General features: G+C 41.9%; 3 protein-coding genes and 1 long non-coding RNA gene across 12 annotated transcripts in view; 2 read left to right on the top strand and 2 right to left on the bottom strand.

Annotated features, from left to right (window-relative positions):
* The first annotated feature begins 722 nt into the window (after nt 1-722).
* Nucleotides 723-6,746, top strand: LOC121599585 (periodic tryptophan protein 2 homolog). The gene is made up of 7 exons (XM_041927476.1): nt 723-900; nt 966-1,078; nt 1,147-2,958; nt 3,028-3,175; nt 5,572-5,971; nt 6,051-6,267; nt 6,350-6,746. Exons 1-7 carry the CDS (start codon nt 883-885, stop codon nt 6,597-6,599), a joined length of 2,958 nt encoding a protein of 985 aa, XP_041783410.1. The 5' UTR covers nt 723-882; the 3' UTR covers nt 6,600-6,746.
* On the bottom strand, nt 5,887-11,461 carry LOC121599587. Its single transcript, XR_006005694.1, has 3 exons — nt 11,137-11,461; nt 6,049-6,235; nt 5,887-5,979 (listed from the first exon to the last, which is right to left on the bottom strand). It is a non-coding gene; the product is annotated as an uncharacterized LOC121599587 (long non-coding RNA).
* Nucleotides 7,841-9,195, top strand: LOC121599586 (venom serine protease-like). The gene is made up of 3 exons (XM_041927477.1): nt 7,841-8,397; nt 8,474-8,802; nt 8,884-9,195. Exons 1-2 carry the CDS (start codon nt 8,065-8,067, stop codon nt 8,483-8,485), a joined length of 345 nt encoding a protein of 114 aa, XP_041783411.1. The 5' UTR covers nt 7,841-8,064; the 3' UTR covers nt 8,486-8,802; nt 8,884-9,195.
* A 1,644-nt stretch (nt 11,462-13,105) lies between the features above and the next one.
* LOC121600159 (glycine receptor subunit alpha-2) overlaps nt 13,106-23,538 on the bottom strand; it is a 56,449-nt gene continuing 46,016 nt past the window's right edge. For 8 of the 9 annotated variants that reach the window (XM_041928498.1, XM_041928497.1, XM_041928496.1 and 5 more), the window contains 4 exons: nt 19,892-20,046; nt 14,922-15,218; nt 14,615-14,844; nt 13,106-14,541 (listed from right to left, as the gene is read on the bottom strand). In XM_041928498.1, the coding sequence (XP_041784432.1) occupies nt 14,077-14,541; nt 14,615-14,844; nt 14,922-15,218; nt 19,892-20,046 (1,147 nt within the window). In that variant the 3' untranslated portion in view covers nt 13,106-14,076. The remainder of the gene's footprint in view (nt 14,542-14,614; nt 14,845-14,921; nt 15,219-19,891; nt 20,047-23,538) is intronic. The other variant, XM_041928501.1, reaches the window with a different exon arrangement.

Raw genomic sequence — 23,538 nt, forward strand, 5'->3', positions numbered from 1 at the left:
CCGTGCCGCCATACGTAGGACTGACAATCCTGCTATGGGGGGAAATCAATTTGTCACTGAAAGCCAAGCCCACAAGTGGTACAGGCAGCCCTAGACCGACAACGGTTGTTGTGCCAAAGAAGAAAAGATCATTAGTACATTTTCTATGCTGCTAATGGTTTTATCCGGGCCTAAGCCATCTAATTAGATTCTATAATGCTTAGTTATATTTGAAACTGTTATGTTTACAATCAAATAACTTCTTCTTCTATTTGGCGTAACATCCTATGAGGACATGCCGACCTATACAGGCTTTGGAGACTTAATTCAGTCCTAGCTACGGCGGGGCGGTCTATTGTAGGCTTGGACTCATGACCTCATGAAGGGAGCTTGTTATTGAGTCGTTCGAGTTGACTACTGTTCCACGGGACCGCCAAATAATGGACCTGTTAAATTATCACAGAAAAGTTCGTCGCTTAAACTATCATTCAAGTCTCCTATTCTACTACATCATTTTGCCGGCAGATGGCCGACAATATTGCAAGAATTTTTAGGTTTTATTGTTTTGTATTACAAAACTTCAAAAACATACTTGCAAAATAAATTCAAACATTTTTTAAATTACGTATTACATCACTTTACGTTTTGTAAATGTATGCTAATAAAGTTTATTACAAAATGTTGCGTGAGATAGAGATCGACCATTATGCGGAACGCGTCGGAAACTGGAACGCAGCACGCTGTCAACAAACAGCTGTCAAAAAAGGCACATGTAAACAAACAGTCGCACATGGTCGAACGAAAGCATGGTTTCGGCGCAGTGAAAGGCCGGTGAAAGGAAAAGATTTTAGTTAAATTGTGTAAATGTTGTCTTTTTCCAGAAAGTAATCCTCCAGCCACATCATGAAGTTCGCTTATAAGGTAAGCTACAATAATATAAAGTGACGACGGGTTCTGGTGTTTTAATGAGATATTTTTTTCCGCAGTTCAACAACCTGCTCGGAGCGGTATTTCGGCGCGGAAATTTGCTGTTCACCCCCGATGGCTACTCGGTTATCAGCCCCGTTGGCAATCGGGTAACCATTTTCGATTTGAAAAAGTAAGTGCACCAAGACGGGATTTTCACAAACAGCTACGTCACTGTTTAATTCTTCCACTCCCTTGCAGCAACAAATCGAACACGCTGGGAATCGAAAGCCAGTACAACTACACCGCCATCGATCTCGCCCCGAACGGGTGTCTGCTGGTGGTGGTGAACGAGATCGGCGAGGCGCAGATGATCAGCATGATCTCGCAGACGACCATCCACCGGTACAAGTTCCGGGGTGAGGTGAAGTATCTGCGCTTCAGCCCGGACGGGCGCTACTTTGCCGCCTGTGTTGATACGGCTGTGCTTGTGTTTGTGACGCCCGGTGAATCTTCCGGCTCGTACGGATCGTTCGTGGTGCACCGTGCGTTCGAGGTCGGTTTCGATGAGACGGTCTATCTCGATTGGTCACCGAACTCGCGCATCCTCGCGATCGGGTCGCGGGATAACACGGTTCGGCTGCAGAACGTGACCCGGCTGGAAACGTTCCGACCGTTTGTGCTCGGCGGCCATCGGGACGCAATCGTGGGCTGCTTCTTCGAGGAGAAAACGCTCGACCTGAACACCATCAGCAAGGATGGTTTGCTGATGCTGTGGGAGTGTGGCATGGAGCTGGAAGATTTGGACAAAACGCGCGAACAAATCGCCGGCGGAGTGGAGGACACGATCGAGAAGAAAAAAAGAACCACCGGCAACAGTGATGATGAGCAGGAACCGGACACGTTTACCGCCGATAAGGATTTGGAGGGAGAAAACACTGGCGGGCGGAAGGAGTTGAAGCTGGAGCGGCTGAAGCAGGCTGCTTCGTCGACGGAGGGCGAAGAGCGGGACGAACAGGGAAAGCTGGTTGGCCAAACCAAGCGCCATCCGTTCTACTACAAACGGCTCGCCCGGCACTATCTCGCCGATATGGCACGGGTGGAAAATCGGAACGCGTACGTGACGGCGGCCAGCTACCATCGGCAGCTGCGCATCATGGTGGTGGCGTTCTCGAGCGGATCGTTCTACCTGTACGAGCTGCCGGACGTCAATCTAATCCACTCGCTGAGCATTTCCGAGGCGAGCATCGGGTCGGTCGCGTTCAACGACACGGGCGACTGGCTGGCGCTGGGTGTGTCCTCCCTCGGCCAGCTGCTCGTGTGGGAATGGCAGAGCGAACAGTACATCATGAAGCAGCAGGAACACTCGCAGGGCATGAACTGTTTGTCGTACGCGCCCGACGGCCATCTGCTCGTCACCGGCGGACAGGACGGCAAGGTGAAGCTGTGGAACGTTACGAGCGGCTTCTGTGTGGTAACGTTCTCCGAGCACACGTCGGCGGTAATGGCGGTCGAGTTTAGTCGGAACAAAAAGTTTCTCGTAAGCGCTTCGCTCGACGGCACGGTCCGGGCGTACGATGTGACGCGGTATCGCAATTTCCGCACCTTCACCTCGCCGGAACCGGTCCAGTTCGCGTCGGTGGCGGTGGACTGCTCCGGCGAGCTGGTGGCGGCCGGTGGACAGGACTCGTTCGAGATTTATCTGTGGTCGATGAAGCTGGGCCGCTTGCTGGAGGTGCTGAGCGGCCACGAAGCGCCGGTAGTGTCGTTGGCCTTCTCGCCGGTCGCGTCCTCCTCGGCGATGGTGTCGGGATCGTGGGATCAGACGCTGCGCATCTGGGACTGTTTGGAATCGTCCGGGACGCACGAAACGGTGCCGGTCGGATCGGACGTGGTGTGCGTAGCGTTCAAGCCGGACGGTGAGGAGGTGGCCATAGCAACGCTGAACGGTAACATTACCGTGTTTCACGTGAAGACGGCTGCTCAGCTGGCATCGATTGAGGGTAGAAACGATATGGAGGGCAGTGTATCGCAGTCGGATTTGACGACGGCCAAGAAGAATCTTATGGGAAGGTAAGCAGGGGAACTGCTGCGACGGAAAGTGAAGCAATTAAATGATATGTTTTTTCCTGTTCGTGTTAGGGCTTTCACGTCGATCTGCTACTCGGCGGATGGTGAATGTTTGCTGGCCGGTGGTAAGTCGAAATTCGTTTGCATCTACAACGTGAAGGAAGCGATCCTGTTGAAGAAGTTTCAAATCACCCAGAACCGCAGTTTGGATGGAATGGATGTAAGTATTTGGTGAGCGTTTGTGGTTCATTATCTTTCTTTATGGTTTTATGCCGTCCGTATTATCACTTTAAGCATTAAGCTTCTATGCTGCACATATGCTGACGGCAATGGTTTGTCGAAAAGTATGATAGCGGAATCAGTTACTGGATTGAAATAGGCACTGTATAGGTAACTCTCCACGGAACGATTGTTTGATGGCGAATCTTTCCCCAGTCACCGTCAAATAATGATTCGCGAACAGTTTTGCGTTTCCATAACACGATTCTTCTGTGGATTGGAAAAAGGTTTTTTATGTACGCTTTACACGTTAACGCTTGTTTTGTTCCCATGTGTAAACCATTAAAAGCCGGTTTGGTGGTACAGTCGTCAACCCGTACGACTTAACGACATGCCCGTCATGGGTTAAAGCTCCGAATGGACCGTACCGCCATACGTAGGACTGACTATCCTGTTTTGGTGACAAGAAGTCACTGAAAGCAGAGCCCACTAGTGATACAGGCAGCCCTAGACCGACAACGGTTGTTGTGCCAAAGAAGAGGAAATCACTAAAACACCTTTAAACGAGTGTTCTCCCATGCGCATGGATCCCAAAAATAAGTTTAAATAATAAAATACACAGTTTTCTTATCACCTGTTAAAAGATCACAAGCAAATATTTGCGCCATCCCGTCTGCGGTGGATGGCAAAAATTGCACGAATAAGATTCGCCGAACTCTGCTCGATATTCCGTTGCCATGGGAAACGTTGATTTTGACAGGAGTTTTCAAAAAGTTTCACTATCGATATGGGTTCGGCAAAAGTTCCAAAGTGATTTCTGGACCAGCTCAAGTCATTTTTGGGGCCTGTTTGTAACCTCGGCCACCCAAGCATCCGATCACAGCGCTTCCAGCCCAATAAACAAATTTCCAAATGTTTATAACAATCGTCTTCTTGAATAGAAAATACAGCACCATACTGTACAGCCTACTGCGTATGGATATTCAAAGAGACGAGTGTTATAAACACGCGGACAGTTATTTGGCCAGTCCCTTGCTACAGTCGTCAACTCGCACGGTTAAACAACATGCCCGTCATATCTCCATACGTACGTAGGAATGATTAGCTTGCAATAATGTTACTGGGAGCCAAGCCTATTGGTGTTACAGACAGGCCTAGACCATCAACGGTTGTTGCCCTCAAGTAGAAGAAGAAACACTGTCATTTGCATAGTGCTTGGTCATTTAACTGTGCGAAACTATTGGAATCACATTGGAACTACCGATTGCATTCCATATGAGCCTGTCCAATAAGGGTGGCATCTGTCCATCAGTCCATCGTACTATAATGCATCAAAATTATCACTTTCCGCACGAAAGATTCGAGAAAGTGTGCCAAAAGTAGCAGAACCCATTAAATATCCCGTTATTAAGCACAGTCAAAGATGCAAGATGGACTAGGGTAATTTGCCAGTTGTTGCACACTAGCCAATCTAGCCTACTTTTTTTTTCTTTTTGACTCAACAACCGTTCTTGGTCAAGGCCTGCCTGTACCACTTGTGGGGTTGGCTTTCAGTGACTTTTGGATCACCCTGCATAACAGGATAGTCAGTCCTACGTATGGTGGCACGGTCTATTTGAGGCTTGAACTCATGACAAGCATGCTGTTAAGTTGTACGAGTTGACGACAGTACCATGAGACCGGCTTGAGCCTACTTTTATACAAAGTAGCTAATTTGGCCCGGTCACAGTGTTATGCAATATACTTTTGGGGGCATTTAATAAGTTTAGGATGTGTGCAAAGGACCGGGCATGGAACTGCTCCAAAAGCTGCCCAGCCCTGGAATTGATCCCGAACTCATACCAGAACTTACACTGAACCTTAACCTTTATCCTTGTTTTCATCGGTATTATCGTCAACATGCCCGTGCTGAGTTCAAGCCTCGTATGGACGGTTGCCTTAAGCAAGGATTGAGTTTCCGGTTGCGTGTTACTCAATAAGTTTTGAAAGCCTGTATAGGCCGGCCCGTTTTCCCAAAAAGAAGGTTATTTGTTGCATTAATTTGTTTGTAGAAATGTTATCTCAACATTTTCATATATTCGGACCTACAGTGGCGGCCATCTAAAGTAGGACCCTTATATTCTGACTTTGAGGCTCCCTGGTTAGTTCCTTGCTTCACTTTTGGGAATTATTTCCTCACACGTCGTGGATGACATTCTTTACAAAGCTAAAAATTAGTCCCATGTATCGAAACAATTTCGAAAACCCACCGAAAAGCGCTAATCTATTTAATTTTGACTGTGATCTGTAATTTACTCCTTACCCTTCAAAACACTAAATTGGCTTCTATATCATGGAAACATAATTTTGAATATCATATAAAATACAAGTTTCTTCAATTACTTTCCTTTGCCACAGGAATACATCAATCGCCGCAAGCTGACCGAGTTCGGCAATATGGCCCTGATAGAGGAGCGCGAGGAGTTGGAAGGAGGAAATGTAGCACTGAAGCTACCGGGCGTCCAGAAAGGCGACATGGCCGCTAGAAATGTGCTGCCGGAGGTGAAGGTGGATTGCGTTCGGTTCTCACCCTCCGGTCAATCGTGGGCCGCCGTTACGACCGAGGGGCTACTCGTGTACGCACTGAACAAGGGCATTGTGTTCGATCCGTTCCAACTGTCCACGGAGGTGACACCGCGGGCAACGCGCAATCTGCTGCACAAGGAGCAAAACTATGGCGGAGCTCTGCTGATGGCCCTGAAGCTGAACGAAACCTCGCTCTTACAGGAGGTGCTGGAAAGTGTGCCTTACAGGGACAGTAAGTATCTATAATAGGAAAACAGGACGTTATTTTGTAGTTGGAGGAGTAATTATACCATGATGTATGCTTATTACAGTCCAGCTTGTTATTGGCTCACTGCCGGACGAGTTCGCCCTTCGGACGTTGCAGTTTGTCGCGAAGAACGTGGGTACCAGCCAGCACATCGAGTTCTATCTGCGGTGGTCCAACTTGCTGTTAACTCGAATGGGCCAAGTCGATTCACTGCTAGATTCGCAAACGCTCGTGACGCTACACCAAAATCTAAATCGAAAGTACGAACAGTTGAACAAAATGTAAGTAAAAAAGTTTGTGCACGCAACAATTCCAAGTATGAAGCATCGTCATTAAACTTTTTTCTCTTTTTTCACCTTAAAGTTGCGATTTTAACAAGTACACACTTCAAGTACTAAAGTCCCTATCCATCTCGGCAACCAAATCAAACGCGTCAGAAAAGGTGCTTAAGCATCATCACGGTGAAAATGGCACAAAAGATGATAGCGACGATGAAAATGGACTCAACGGGCATGTATCATCCGACGATGAGGATGAAAATGAGTGGATGTTAATAAAGCAGGAGGCAAGAGCGGCGAATCGAGCCGAGCCTGGCAGTTCCGACGAAGAATAGGTCGGTGAATCGATGGATGGACGACGATGAAGGGCAGTACACTACTGAAGGTGCTAAAAGTGTCCATTCGAAGGGTACAAAGGCATACAAGTGGTTTGTCTTACAATAAGTTAAGCTTAAAATAAAGTAAACTGTAAGGTGTATAAATGTTTGTACCGTGTAGGTGCGATTGTAGATGACAAACTGTGATGACACCTACTACTGTTTAGAGTTCCTGGCATGGTCATGGATGTACAGTCAGAATTGAATGGTTGAACAAGCGTTAATTGGCATGCTTTTTGGTTGAACGCTCGATAATTGGATGAGTTCGGTCAGAACGTTTGACACGCTCGGGTAGGAACGATGGGGATGGTTAGAAGGACAAAACCATGGGATCGATTGGAAGGTCGGAACGGTTGGAACGGTTGGAGCGATCGGTACTAGAAATTTGCTTTTAGGAGCGCATTCACGACTCCGATCTGACTCCGGCTTTTGTTAGTTCGATTCCGACTCCGGCAAAATCCGAACCACTAATTCCGCCCGGAGTCGTCCGGCTTGTGATCAGGCATTGTATTTCGTTGTGTCTTTTTTGTCTTTCACTTTGCGCGAGCACTTCGTATGCAGGACATTGTTTCGAATGCCGACTCCGGTTGACTCGGGACGACTTAGACTCCAACTGATTCCAGACGACTCCAGACGACCCCGAACGGCTCCGAACGACTCCGGACGACTCCGAACGACTCCGTCTCTCAACGACTCTGGCCGATTTCGCCGACTCCGAACGACTCTGACTCCCAACGACGCCGGCCGACTCCGGGCGATTCCGAACGACCCCGGATGATGCTGGGCTACTTTCCGGAGTCGGTTTTTTTTAATTATCGGAGTTGGATCTGAGTCCACTCCGGATTTTTGCCAACTTTATCTATCACTAGTCAGTACAGTAGGTTCAATAGGTACGGTGGGAACGATAGGCTCAATAAAAATCCTCCAGTACGTTAGCTTCCATAGGAAAAATAAGAAGGTTCCCATAAACAATAGCCCATACCAACAAATTTGAAAGATCGTCATGGATTGTTTGGATTTCTTTTTAAGTAAGTCTTAATTTTATGAAATCTTTGTTCAATGCTGAAGTTGCAATGTTTCCAATAACAGTCTAAAGACTAAATGATGCCAACAGTTTTGGCACATAGCTGGATAAATACAAGAAAGTTTCAATAAAAGCGATGTGACGAATAGCCAAAAGAGTCTTAGCTATTAAAATGCAAAACATAGCAAGTCTACGCTCCGACATGGAAAGATACACTGGTTCAGCATTTCTCGCGCCTGCAGCTGTTAAAATATTAGGGCACAAAGTATGGGCTTAATTTAGGAAATTATCAAAGTAAACAAAAGTTTCAGTACACGCTGTGGTGCAAAAGCTGTGATGTGCTTTAAATACAATCGATATTGGCGATAAGTGCGTTAGAATTACAGTAGCAGTGCCACGATGAAGGTAGTAGCAATCTGTGCCGTACTACTTGTGGAGCTGCTGTTCCATGGCAGTGTGTTGGCGAACAGTAGTGCCGAAGCGGAAAGTAACACTGACAATGGAAACGAGCAATCGTCCCCTAGTGTACGGGAGAGTGTCGACACCAACACCAACGCCAACTCATCCCATTCTGGGCGCATTATCAATGGAAAGCAGGGAAATATCGCAACATTCACGTACATAGTGCGTATGAGAGTGAAAAACGAAGGTTACTGTGGAGCTACCATCATTACGTACTGGCACGTCTTCACTGCTGCTCACTGTGTGTACCCCATTGAGGATCCGGGCAAGGTAAGCGAACGATCTTTTCACTGATATCTACGTAATTGCTTCAATCCGGCGTCTTGTTTCACACTTAATTACACAGATCACAATGTAGGGGGGCAGTGCGTCGCAAACCAGTGGAGGTGTTGTGTTTTTCCCCTCCAAAATCGTTATCCATCCGAAGTACAATAATTCGACACTTGACTACGATGCAGCAATTATTCGAGTGAACAATACCTTCCAAGGGTACAAGAATATAGCTCCCATTGCGCTCCAAGTGTCAGACGTTCCTGTTCAAACTAAGTGCTACGTGATTGGCTGGGGCTGGACACAGTATGCCACGAAAGCCACACCGGACATTATGCAATACGCGGTGCTCCAGGTAGTGCCAGTGAAGAAGTGTGCGTCAGCCTATATCTACGTGCCGAAACAGTAAGTAGCAGTTACCGTTTTGATCGTAGCTTTCGCTGTTTTAGTACATCTCCATTTCTCCATTTTTTTTTCTATCGACAGTTTTATTTGTGCTTTCCAAGGAAATGGAGTTGACATATGCCATGGAGATAGTGGAGGACCGCTCGTTTGTGAGGGCAAGCTGGCAGGTGCTACCTCTTTTGTTGGTCCGGGCTGCCAGGGTCAAATACCGTCCGGGTTTACTAAAATAAGCGCACCATCGATTCGGCAGTTCATTCGAAAACATGCGGGAATTTAACATTCAACGGTAACATGAAAAGTTTAGGTACAAAAAAAACGTAAAATCATTGAAAAAAAATGAAAACGAAAATACGAAAGATATGGTATTAAATATATGGAAACTGTGTTGCTAAATTCTCTTTTTAGAGAAGTTAGAGTAATGGAGCTGATAAAAGCACCGACAAACCGACGTGACACTGGCGTTACAAAAGTGTCCCACACGGAAGTACTGTCATTTACCAGTGAGGCGAACACTTCTGTCAAAGTAAGCTCTGTTCACTGCTGCTTCGATGTAAACAACTTTTCTAAATGCAAATTACGAAGGAAGTGTGAGGCAAGATTTTGTGAGAATTATTGGACAAAACACCCAGGAAAATCATTTTATAAGTTTCCAAATCAATGCAAAAGATGTGAGAAGTACATAAAACAATACGCATTGGAATTTGCGAAGAAAAACAAAAAGGGGGTTTAGCAGTTTCTTCTCTGTGTCAGTGTAGTAAGCGAATCATTATGGAGATGGCGCTAGTGTTTAACGTATTTTCATTTGAAATAAGGAGACAACTTTTGAAGCTCATTTTGTTCGAAGTGTCACGTCGGTTTGTTGGTGATAAAAGCACGATTTAAACATTGACCTACAGTCAACTCTCTCTTATTTGAGAGGCGATGGAACTGTCGAATAAGCGGGGGTTTGAAAACGATTGCACATTGGAGCATACATCATTCAATAACCATAGCAACACCATACACAAATAAGAGGGATATAGATTTCAAAGGTTTTCCAAATTAGAGAGACAAAAATGTACTGAAAATGAAGGGACTGTGAAAAATGTTCAAATAAGAGGGGTTTTGCAAATTGGAGAGGTCTCAAATAAGAGTTCACTGTAATATGCTTTGGATTTTAACATGCAATGGTGAAAGATTCCTTTACAAAAGGACTCAAAAAGAGCTGGAAAATATACAGACACTTAACATAGCAACCAGGGTTCACATGAACATCATAGTATGCAATGACTACAACATTTATATGTTCGGATTACTTTTGGAATGAAAAACCATGTGGTTTTACAGGATTTTTCGGGGGTTTTCAGAATGTTGGGGCAATTTAGGCTCTTTCTTACGCGAAGTAAACATTATGTGATGGGAATTACGGCACCCATTTTGGGAGGTATCATATAAGAAATTGCTATTGGATTCCATGAACCTGTCCAAAAAAGGGGAAAAAACAAGGAAGTGGCCCAAAAATCAGAGAACTCCTCAAATAATCTTCAAGGAGCCAACATGGACAGGGCCTCCATATCGACGAAACCTCTAGCAGCCGCGCAGTCCGCCCACCGTTAAACCTGCCACTTTTTTATGGCCGATTCGACGACTTCTTCTCCTCCCCTACTGGAACTGATTGCCTTTTGGAAAAGCAAGCGCAATAGCCTTCCTTGTCCGGTTGCACTGTTTGCACTGGTGCTCCAAGAATTGGTTTTCCAGAAAAAATGCAACAGTCTGCATTGCCTACTATGATTAAAGATTAAAGCATCGCGTGAACTGCCAAGGACTGTTTTTTTTAGCATGACTGATGCCAAATCATTGATACATCATCACTCTTAAAATTGACGAGCCGCTGATAATCGTCAATAGCCTTGTTTCCATGGAACAATTTCTATATGTAAAACTCCTGTCAAAATGGTAAAGGAAAATCGAGCAGAATTCTTTTTGGCAAATCTTTTTATGTGCAATTTTTGCCATCCGCTGTTGGCTGGATGGCACAAACCTTTGCTTGTAAACTTTTGACAGGTTCAAATAAAACTGTGTACTTTGGTGATTAAACTTAATTTTGGGATCAAATAATGCGTGGAATGTTAGATAATCAGGTTTTGGAGAGTCACGGAAGCCTCTACTGTTTCACCTTATCTTACCTTTTTAACATCGTTTCACCTTCACCTTGATCAACTGGAGGCACTGACCAACGCTTATTGAAAGTGGAAGACTTAGTACGATTTTGGCGGTACCACCAAATTTTAGAAAGATGTAGTTGACCTACCTATCGTTTGCAGATTTATCTAATTTTTTCAGCAGCAATCGTACCTTGGCGTTATCGTCCTTTTTCTTGGCGTTCCATTCGAATAGATCCCTGCGGTTGTACCATTACTCAATAATGAATCAATTTTCCTGATCAAACAAAAATTCACTGATGTTAGTAGCCAAGGCCTCGAGAGTTCGCTAGAAGCTAGGAACTCCGCTTACTGCTGTTATCACTATGACTGGTACCATCGCTCCCTTGGGCTAGGTGCTTAAATTTTGAAACCTTGTTTGCCAAATTGGCAATGTCCTGATTACTTCCGGAATGAAAAAACTATATATGCTCTAACACTGTATGTAAGTATGTTAATAGTCAACTAGAGAATGAACAGGAGAGGTGTCAGTGGAGCCGCTTATATAGTACAACGGTTGCTACAGCGATTTCATTTGTTTGTTTCCATGGCGACGCTCTAAAAACTGAAAAAAAGAATTAGAATTATGTTTTTAATTTGCGTATAACAAATGTTATTTAATTTACAATTTCATTTCTTTCCATCTTAAAACATTATTATCAAACCAACGAATCCTTCTTTTCATTAGTATATTTTTGTTTGGAATCTTTCTGCTTATTAAAACTAATTCTTATCATTTCTCATATAACGAAATTGTTATTCCACTCTTCTTTACTATAATGTAATGATCACTATTTAGAACGTTTTAAAAAATCTCAATAAGGAAACAACAAAACACAACATAAAACATAACAACAATCGTATTCGACAACAATCGTTCACATACAAATCGTTCAGAAGCCTTCAAGCGTGTTCGTAGTTTTAACTGTGCCATGATTTGTAGCTTTTCGTTGTTCCTTCCCGTTTCCTCTACACGTTTTCACACAACGCGTTTTTATTAAAACAAAACGGCGTGACGAGCTCACAACAACAATAACAGAAAAGCAAATAAAAAATAAATCATAAACGTGTACGGTACAATCACTCGCTCGCATCGTTCACTGCTCTGTTACCCACTCTCTTATTATTCTAATTTTGGTAGTACGCTTTGTATTTGTTTGTTTTGTTTTGTTTTCCTGTTCCGTTCTGTTCGTTGCTGTAAGCATATTTGTTTGAAGCTCAGTTTCCTATAGTTAGTCAAAGATTATTACTATTTACATTACAGGGGGATCTTGTTATGGTTGTTAGTTTAGCTTCTTTTCGATTACCGAAGTTGCTTCTTTTCATATTTGCATCATTTGCAAGCAGTTGCTTCATTAATGGCTATTTTCATTGTATATTGTGTTTATGCTTCATTAACTGTGCTATTGTTTCTGTATTGCCATTTATCGGCTTCTTCTTCTTGTAGTTCGCGGTTTTATATCGTATGTAATCAGGTTTGATTTTTCTTTTCTTTTCTGTGTTTATTGTTTTCTTGTTAGTTATTTTGTTTTGATTGGATAACAAATAATTTATCCGCCAATTAGTATTATATCTCACCTGCTTGCTTATTCCACTTCGATCTCCCATTTCTACTGCAGTGCAAGTGGATGCTGTCGAGTAACTCCTCCCCTGCCTTCTCTTCTGCCTATTTTTATTGTATTCGTTTCAAATTTCTTTGCTAGCTAATAGTTATCACAATGATTTGCGATTCAATTTTGTTTGTATGTATGTATGTATGTATGTATGTGTGTGTTTGTGTGCGTGCTTGTGTACAGTGTGCGTGCGATCGCAGCAGCAGGAGCGCAGCAGCTGTAGAGGTGTCGGTGTAAGCACATGGGACACGGGCCCGATGCTCGCCAATCCGCTCGAAAAGGCATGATTTCGTTTGATTTCTCTTATCTGTAACGTTTGCTTCCTTGCACCATTGTTTAATTCACTACCACCTAGGACAAAAAATAATGGAATAAAGTTTTCCTTTTTATGAAAGGCACAGCGTTTTATGCTTAGTTGGTTGTTTTCTTTTTAGTTTTTTTTTACTCTAAAACTTTCTCTTTTGCTTCTATGTAGTGTTGTGCTTTGCTTCTTTTTTTTCTCTCTTCCTTGTTTATCTTTCTCTTTCTTTTATGTGTTGTTTCTACTTTGCTCTTTGCTCTGTTGTTTTGTTAAGTTACTTTTTCTCGTTACTTCTTGCTTTTAATTATGGTTTTCTCGCTTTTTTCTTTTGGTAACATTACTCGCACTTAAATATGTATAAGGTACTTATTGCTTTCACAGCTGCTGTTTAAATTCCTACTACTTGCCTTTGTATATGAACGCTATACAACCACCACTACTAACGTTGTTGCTTAACTGTGTTGCAGATTAGCCACGCGCGGTGCATCTTTAGAGTGTGTATGTGTGTTTTTTGGGTTTAAACAGCTTAACAACGTTTCGTTTAAAATTTACAATATTTTTGTTGTTGTTTTTGTTGTATCTTGTATGAAATATTGGGTGAGTGTGTATGTGTGTTTTTTTTATTCTCTGCTCTTTAGTAATGCACGTACGATATTGTCCTTGCTAGCTGCTGCGTGATCGCCTGCGAGCCTATTGATAGCGCACCAGACATTCTAGTAGTTAAAGTAGTCATTTATGACCCCCTCGTTTATTGTACTAAAACCTTTTCAAAGGGTTGTAGCTTGCGAAAAGGAAAGATTTTAAAATAATTCATAACGGGTACAGCAAATTACAGCAGTTTACTCACTGTTTCCCTTCTTTACACGTAATAAAGCTTTACCTTGTCTTTGTAGCCTATCTTTCTACCCTACCCTTTACAATAATCCTTTTAAACATGCATCTTTACGCTACATTTGGTGTGGTAAGATGGCAGAAACCGGTGTTGTTAATGTTTTGTGCAATGGGTTTTAGAATGTTTCCGCTCCGCATGGTGCATAACCACTCCGGTGAGCCGGTCCCGTACGGCACGGTACCATGTGGTTCTGCACGCTGAGCGACCGCCTGCCGGTAGGAAGAAGCAGCATCATCGCGCGTGAGGTGTGTGTATGCGTCCCGTAAGGCAAAGCGTTGATCCCCCTCATTACGAGGTCTTAAAAATCAAGATCGGCCAATAAAGCACGACAAAGACGAGAAACAGACCGGGAAAGACAACGCGCGACATCTTGTCGATCTCGCGCCACATAATCTTCTCGATGCCGGTGTCGGTGTCGGTCCAGGCGACGGACAGGATGCTTTGCCGGCGGGTCGGTTGCTTGGTCGGCGGCAGCGGTGGCTGTGGCCCCCCATTCCCTTGCAGTGACACCTGCCCGGGGGTCGTTGGCGTTTGGGTGGGTTTGCGGGGACGCACATTCACCGTACCGCCTTCCCAGTTTGCCACCGTACCCACGCACTGGCCCTTCTCCATTGCGCTGATACGCATCGGCAGCACTTTCGGCACCTTGTTCACCTGATACTGGTACTGCACGTCCAGCACCTTAACTACGACGAACTCACCGAGCGCAGAGAACACGAACAACATGCAGCCAGCCATCCACAGATCCAGCGCCTTTCAGTGCAGGAAGAAACGACAGGCAGTCAGAGGAGAGCGAGTTGTGCAATTTTAAAGGCGTAAAGCTTACCTTCACGTACGCCACTGGAGGTATGTCTGCCCGCATCCCGGTAAACATTGTCACGAGCGTCAGCATGCAGGTGACAAGCAGTGTAACCCGTCCCGGTATCGCATCCAGCCCGAGCCAGAAGCTAAACCAGGACAGCATCACTACCAGCGAGGACGGTGCAAACGTCTGTATTAGATGGTGTCCAATCTGCCGCTCGAACCGAAAGTATACGGCCAGCCGTGAAAAGTTCCCTGCAACACATCAGCAAATGAATTAGTTATATAAAAAATTCAACCTTCAAGGGACACCCTAATGATTCCATGCTTACCATACTTTTCCGGCATGTACCCGTCCGTCTCCTCGAGCTGTAGCGGTTGGCCAAGGTTGTACTGGAGCAGCTTCAGCTCCGGATTGATCGTAACACCGTTGTCGGCCCACTTGAGCCGTATCTTTTGGTTGTGGTACGAGAAGCTCTCGATGTAGATCGGACAGATCTGGATGTCCATCGGGTAGAGCTGGAATTCCATCTGGCAGGCGATGATGGCGTGCATCATGCAGGCGTACCGTACCGTTGAGTTTTTATACAGCGTCACCGACGAGAACTTGTGCGTAAGTGTTGCAATTTCTGGTTGACGGTAGAGGGAGGAAAATAAAAAGGGGGAAAACACCCGACCGGAATGGATAAGACGATGTAATTTTATTTTTTAAGGTACAGTTTGTAATCCAGTTACATGGAAAGTTCACATTTACACATTACACGTTGCCGTCGTTTGTGGATGATGGGTATGATCTCAAATAATGGTGGGAGGGAGAACAGATACATCGTAGGACATAGAAATAAACATTTACAAACTCAGGTAACACAAGAAATAAATGGCTAGCATTGCTTGCTCTCCTATCCTAGTCCTAGTAGCAATATTCCACAAATAATATGATCATCATCTATATGAGTATCATAAAAGACATTAAATAGCAAATAAAACATTAAAGCCAGTGTCATGTATTTGACGACAAGAAGCCACATAAAATTGGATTTAGAATTCTGCGTGTGCTTGCAAGTGAGATAGCTTGGTTGTTATTCAGAAAATAAAATCAATCAAAGTCCATAAAGGCAAGATTAGAGATTCAATTTCAAATAAAGTCAAACCTCGCTTTAAGAGATGTACTCGCTTCGAGAATTATTCTTGATGTGTAAGACAAAAAAATTAACAGTTTCGTGATTGTTTTTACATATTAGTGTCTTTCTTGAATGTCTTCATAATTTTTTGTGTTTTAGATTACAATTTAAAATTTGGAATATTGTTGCGGACATTCATTTTCATTCCTATCGTAATAGATTTAGAGATAAAAAAGTATTTAAAATGATTTAGTATTATTCGCCTGCAAATAACAACCCATATTTTACTCTTTTTAATTCAATTGATATTAGTTTATTTTCTAAGAATATGCTAAGAATTTTCCATTTCCTGTCGTAGAATTGATAGTTATAAGACATTGAAGTTTGGAGGATGTTAAGTGAATGTAGCTCAAAAAAATATATGGACTATATTCAAATAAACTGAAATAAATAACAAAAATCTTGGATTCTTTGAAATAAATTCTTAGATATTATAAATATAAAATATCTTAAAATATATAAATAAAATATATAAATATATCTTAGATATAAATAAATAAATAATAATAATAATAATTATAATACAAAAGTGAGTTTGCCAATTACTCTTAAATCATTTAGTTTGTCAAGACAATAAACCCTTCAATTTAATTTTAGAATAATATACCTGAAACACATCATAATTGATAACCATATTATTTAAATGAATAAAATGATAATCAAATAAAAAACGAACAAATGAAAACAAAACAAAAAACTAAGAAACCGTGTGAAGTACTATAACTGTCTATAAAATTGAGTTACTTCATGATGTACGTTCTCAAAGCACAAAAATTACAACAATGATCTAAAATCAAAATGGCATGTGAATCGCGCTTTAAAATCTAGAAGTTAAACATGATCTGAAACAGATCGCTCAATTGAAATTACACACTTATAGAACTCATAATTCACTTCTAATTTACAATCAATATCATCTCTCGATTTCTAGTTCCATGAACATGTAAAAACTGGGAAAAAAGGCAGAGCACAAATAAACGACCGAGTCAAACACAAACACAATAAAGACAAACACAAAGCAACTCAATTAACAACACCAGCAGCAGCACCACCACCAGCAGCAGCAACAGTACAATCCTCATTGTCAAATAGCAAAAGCTGCAACGAAACAACGAACACATCCTAACCGAACAGTGTAGGAATATATATGGAATATGTGAATGAAGCAATGGCTGACAGCGATCCATTACACTACTTGCCAGTGTACTACGGTATGACGTTACACTATGCTGCTTAGTGCGTTGCCGAAGACCCGTGAGCTCGCTAACGATGGGTGTACGGATGTTTGTGATCGTATCGAATTTGTGAAATAGATGTGTATGGAAGAGAGTGTGTTATCCGTGGCTCTATGTCTCGCCGCACATTGTCTGTCTGTTCGGGGGGTACACTCACCTTTCTGGCGCATGGACGTCATGCAGCTGATCTTGCCACACAACACCCTATTCATACCTTCATTAATAAATGTTTGACCTGCGAATGAGGTACGTGAGCTAACGTGAGCATTGCGCATACATTGTTCGAGGATGTGGGGAACGGGTCGTTCCGTCCGCCAGACTGTGCTGACCGAGGAGGGGTGATCTGGTACTGTACTGTACTTATTGCAAAAGGGTTTCTGCTTTGTTGCTGCTGCTAGTGTCGTTTGTGTGTGTATGTGTGTGAGAGTGTTACTGGTGGTAATCAAAAAGAGTAGATATCGTTCGTGTGTTGGTGTTGTAGAGTTGTCTGTGTGCGCTTGTGACATAAACAGAGAAGGTGCTACTAATGGCTGCCGTTGTTGCTGTGGTGTTTACTATAAGGATTATATTTACACTGCTTACTAGCAAAGGTAGAAAGAAAGCCAAAGCAATACAACGCTATTGTCACCGACTAGCCAGCAATACTGTTATTTGTACTAGAACAAGCACATACTAAGAATATTCCCAAACAGTGTAAGCTCTAGTACAAGTGTTTGCTTCAAACGAAAAGCCAATCCATCCTAAGGCTAAATTGATAAGCAAAATATGCAAAAAGTTTACCCAAGGGTCAAAAGGTTATCGGTAACATTTCATCAGCTAATGCAAATTCTCGCATCGCACAACTTTCGAGCCGTTCAGAAACCTTGAGCATGAACTTGCAGCAAGCGCTTGCCTTCCCTCCTTCCTGCGCTTCTCTCTTTCTCTCTCTCTCTCTCTCTCTCTCTCTCTCTCTCTCTATCTATCTATCTATCTATCTCTCTCTATCCCTCTCTTTCTCCACCAGGAAGCCTTCGATAGGACATTAACCGGAAGTTTTCCCAATGTGTTACACGGCCATTACAAGGTAGGCAGACATTAAGCGATAAGGGATTGCAACACACAGATACACCACGGCAAGCACAGCAAATAGCAGTGCACGCTCGGCCCCAATGGCCCTCGGGTTATACAAGGTCAGTGAAAACTACATGACCTTACAGCCATCGAGTGCAAGCCGCGCGAATACTCTATTGATACAGTCAGGCAGGAGCAATTCCGGCGGGAAGATCCAAACGATCGATGGCTGTCGGTTGGTTGCTGCCGACGAAAGGATACGTCGTGCAGTGTGCAACGACCAAAAGCTGTTACGCGCAAAGCACCGTCGACAGGAAGGAAGACTAAAATCAATTGCGATTGTAACGAGGGGATGGCAATTACAGGTAGACACGGTGGAGATGGGTTAATTTTTCATCCACGGAAACGGTTTACCGGGCAAATTGGTTAGGGCGTAATGTGCATGTCCTTGTGTTTTAGCTTTGCATTGGGCGAAGGATAAAGTCGTGGCGCCAATACAATGAAAATAATAACTATGGCGAAGCGTAATGTGTATTATAAAGGGAAGTTTGTAATAGGTTTTCAAAAAAAAGGTGTTTAGACCGGAGCTTATATTTTTGTGAATAGACGGCCCCTTCATGGCAATAACAAGCTATCCGGTTGCATGGAGTAGTACTCAAGGTTTGAGTACTCAAGTCTCGAAAGCCTGTATAGGCCGGCATGATCGCGTAGGTCGTTACGCCAATAAGCAGATGATACTTATATTTCATCATAGTTTTCCAATATTTTATGAAATAACGCTTTTTAATCGCGATTACATGTAAAGATAAGCTTTTCTGATACAAAATAATTAAACCAATTGGTTTTGCAAACCATTGTTCGTGTGCCAAATGGCAAACTTACTATCTACGTATCGTTTCAAAAATATTATATGCATTTTGTAATGATATTTAGTCATTTAGAGAGTGAACAATAAAATGGAGCAATCTATTATTTCACTGTGCACTTCTTTTTACTACTTAACTTTGAACAAAGTTATTATTTGATTGATCTACAACCGATTATAATCATTCATGGAAATGTATTTTTTCCTTTTCGACCTTTTTCTGTTTTAAACGTTACCAAGTGTTATCCAGAGCTATCAAGCCCTAAAGACAGTTTAGATAATCAATTTAACATTATAAACAAAAAAGAGCATGGAAATAAATAAAACTAAACATGTAACATCTTTTTCAATTTCACTTTTTCAACGATAGGGGCTGTGGGTCGTCTTTGAGGAAATAAAGGAAAACAGAAAGCTCTCGTATAAAACACATTCGACACACAAAATATAAAGTTTGAATAAAAATTTATGAGATTAAACTTAGATTTAAAAGGTAAATAGGTGGATTTAGAAAGCTTGTATTATGGATAATTTGTACTTCTTCACATACATGCTCTGTACACAATTCTGTAACTGCTATAAAATATCCTTTAATATTAAATCAACTGTTTTTCAGCAACAATAGTAAGGAATATTTTACATTAACATTTTTTTGCTTTATAAAAAAGCGTATAGCATTTCAAAAACGAGAACTAACAAATAAAAAATCCATCGAAAATAAGCAAGCAGAGTTTCACAGCAAACCAAACAAACAATTAAGGTGGAAATTATTTGCAAAACAATGAAAATTTGGTTTCAAAACAAGCAAAAGATGGTTGGAAAGCATTACAAGACCAAACGAACGAAAACGTACAAGATTTAAGTAAAACCAACGGTTAAAATAATAGGAAAAACGAGGAAAAAGTCTTCACACTCCACCATTTTGAAGAGCACGCGCACTACCCCCTCAACAGGGTAGTGGTCGCGTAAATTACCTGAAATCTTCGAGTTGAGAAAGTACGGATCCGGTTGCCATAGATTATCGAAAAACTCCGGCGGAAGTATCACGTGATCGTCGCCCTCCTCGAAAATGTCGTCGTGCAGATCCAGCCGCGACTCGACCCACTTCTGGTGCACGAACATATCTACTCTGGATATGGGGTGCGCGGTGTTGATTTGTTTCGTGAGATTTGTGTGGCGTTCGGTGGCGATTCGGTTGGATTCGGTGGTTGGTTGTTATCGTTTGCGGCGCCGGATGATTCGAAGCGCAGCCCCCGGAGCGGAAAAGTGCATGAAAGACGGGAAAATTGCATTATTAATCGATTGCTTTCCCATCGCGACCCACCGTCATCGATGATGGGGTTTTCTACGAGCTTTGGTCATTGTGTGTCAGTGTGTCTACGAATGTGTGTGTGTGTGTGTGTCTGTGTGACACAGAGTTTGTGTTCGTGTTGATGCAGAATGGTGTGGCGGGATGGGTAAAGCAAACCAATGGGCAGGGAAGTGCATCGAGGCAAAGCGGAACCTTCAAATTTAAAATCAACTGCCAGAGGACGGGGGTAGGGAAAATTAGCAAACACACACATACAAATACAACTACAAACAGAAACTGAAAACCCCCACAAATGGAACACCGAATATTTAGATATACTGATTTGATTGTGAAACATTCTAGCCTTTTCTTTTTCCTTGTTTTCTATTGTTTCTTTTGCTCTTTTTATTGCTCTTTCATTGGCGCTTGCATGAGGGTGTATATATTTTTCCACTTTATTCTACGCTAGTTGGCTCGCTGTCACACAGTGACAATCGAAACGGAAGGTGACACCGATGTCATGGCGGAAGTGGGCTTGCAGCCCATTGGAAACTGGCGGGTTTCAAGTTATGGGCTGTTGTTTAGAAAAGCGGGCCACCTCCTAGCAAACAAAATTGGACTGCCCGGGGGTACGGGGGCGTCTAATTGAAGGACACCCGAACCTCCAACCGGTGGCGCACCATTTTGGAGTCACCCAAGCACCAACTTGTTTGTGAGACCCGCTTAGTGGTCGCCCCAGGCCGCAAAGGACGTCATTCGCAAGGAGCGCGGAGGAGGGGGGGGGGCAAAGCGGGAAGTAAACCGAAATGTGTGCACTTTATTTTCATGGCCATAGTTCCGACCCGTATGTGTGTGTGTGTGTGTGTGTGTGTGTTTAGGCATTGGAAGGCTAGGGTGGGAGAATGTGCAAACGAAATGGAATCGTTGGTGATCGAAACGGCGGTCCCGACCAGCGAACGGTTCTGTCGTTTGTGTTTTGGTTTTGGAAGAGAGATTTCAATCGTGTTTGGACGGGGAAATTTGGGTGGAAATGCAGATTTATGATTGTTGATAAAGAGAGTGCACATGTTTGATGTATTTTTCACTTCGTTTGATATGTTGTGAGCTCTAAAAACGTTTAGTAAATGAACCAGAAACGCTTGAAATGAAATTTGATAAGTGAACATGTACAAATAAATGGTATCAATAATGTACAACATTTTGCAGAACTATGAACGTAAATAAAACCCGTATTTACATAGTGAAAATTGAATCCTTCTTGTCATAATTATTATAGTTATTAACACTAGGTTTACGGGTAGCGTCTCTTATATACTTATCGTTACGGACACCCGTCAATTTGACGGGTCGATAAAAATACGTGTTTAGATTGGTTAAAATCGTACCTTAAAAAAGCCTACTTTATTAAAACTTTGAATCGTTTAACATGTTGTGGTTTCCATAACAAAAATTCTCCACAATGCTACTTTATTGTAAAAGACGTTATTGTTTCACCAAACACATAAACGGATATCTTTTTGATGCCACATTTTAATCGATGTCCGCGGAAGTTTCGGAAAACACGAGGAATAAGTTGATCAGCAATTCCGTTTGAGGCTTTATTTAAATCATTTATTAAGATTTTTTTGTTTGATAATAAGTGGTTTATAGTTCTCTTTCATTCCTACATTTTCTTTTAATGAAAAACGATACAACTTATCTAAATAAACTAAATGTAATGAACTCATCCGTCAATTTGACGGGTTTCGTGGAGATATGTAGGATATGATATGGAGATATGTATCTGAAAATCTATAAAAGTTTTGAAAATAAAACTTATGCTACAAACACATAGTACGTTATGATAAATTTACGAAAAGTTAAAACCAAGATTACACAAAAGATTATATATTAAGTATTTCACTTCAAAGTTAAATTCCGTCAAATTGACGGGTTCCGTAAACCTAGTGTTAAATTAATATGTAGTGTTTAAGGTTATTTTTCACCAAGGATATCTTTTATCTTTTGGATATAGGATATCTTTTATCAAAAAACTGATTTAAATTTTACATGGACAACAGTATAGAACTCCTCATAACGAAATACCTTTTAAAGTGAGTTTTTCTCATAACGAGGTAAATCTGATTATCGCCCAAGCAAAAAAAGAGCTTTGAAATTAGCCAATCGTGTAATATAAAACTATTGCACAGGAACAAACGTCCAGTATAACAGTGTGGTGCAAAAGTTTGTGGTATATATTGACGAGTGTTTCTATCGCGTTCTTCTGGATCTACTTGCTCATGAAGATGAGGCGTTTCTCCTGCCAATTTCTGCCACTGGTAGAAAGTTCATATGACTACACGTATGATGCGCAAGTGTGTTGTAGATTTGATGTACAGGCTATCCCCGAGATACACGGTTAATGGGAACCGAAAACGGCAGCAAAATACCGCGTATCTCGAATTTCCACGTAAGTCGAATCTCGTGATTGCCAGCCGTGTAATTTTGCAAGCAGAGAATGGGTTTAGATACTTAATTAATTATTTAATATGATTCTGAATGAATATAACAGGTTTAAACATTTTGAAATGGTTTTTAACATTCGATCAAAAGGGAAAATATTTGGCATTTGACAATTGATGTGTCAAATCAGAAAAAAATGCTCAAATATCTGTCAACTTTAGAAAATCACGTATCTCCGAATGTTTGCTCTGAAGAATGATTACCATCATACATTTTTAATTGTGATGAAACTATTTGGCTAATATAAATGGTCTATCTAGAAATTGCTTAATTTCCTATAGTTAACATATAAATAGTTAACTATCAATATGATCCCAATAATTGGTATTATAAAGAAATGAATCACATGGGAAAGAGTCTCTCGCAGAACGAGTTTTTCTTATTCTTATCGAGTTAGTCACTTGAACGAAATAACCTTCATTTCTATAATCCCCTACCCGGGCATGTATGGCTCATTCATTTTATAATACAATTTTATACGAAAATCGAATCGATCTGAAAATTTCAGAATGCATAGAAAAACATGAAAACAGTGATCGAAAAATCAGAATTTTGAAAACTTATTCAATGTATTTTTTTTATTTATCTATTTATACCCCTTTGGTATAGATGCAGTTTAGGTTATAGAAATGAAAGTTAAACTCGTTATGAGGGGTTCCACTGTAATAGGTCAACAGAAGTCAACTTTTCAGAACTGACAGCAGCATGTTTTTGATCATTTTTATGCCTCAAGAAAAAAGAAAAATGGAGTATAGTACAGGAGTTAGGGAGTAGAGTACAGTGTATTAATTTACTAAACTATACAAACGATGCTAATTCAATGCAAAG

This window comes from Anopheles merus, chromosome 3L (genome assembly GCF_017562075.2).
Source record: "Anopheles merus strain MAF chromosome 3L, AmerM5.1, whole genome shotgun sequence".
In the NCBI taxonomy this organism is placed as follows: Eukaryota; Metazoa; Arthropoda; class Insecta; order Diptera; family Culicidae; genus Anopheles; species Anopheles merus.

What these genes read in the sequence shown, in the direction of transcription:
- LOC121599585 (XM_041927476.1), top strand. An exon ending in AAGAAGAATCTTATGGGAAG is followed by an intron (nt 2,959 to 3,027) that starts GTAAGCAGGGGA and finishes TGTTCGTGTTAG; the next exon opens with GGCTTTCACGTCGATCTGCT. An exon ending in GCAGTTTGGATGGAATGGAT is followed by an intron (nt 3,176 to 5,571) that starts GTAAGTATTTGG and finishes CCTTTGCCACAG; the next exon opens with GAATACATCAATCGCCGCAA.
- LOC121599586 (XM_041927477.1), top strand. Translation starts at nt 8,065, where the DNA reads ATGAAGGTAGTAGCAATCTGTGCCGTACTACTTGTGGAGCTGCTGTTC.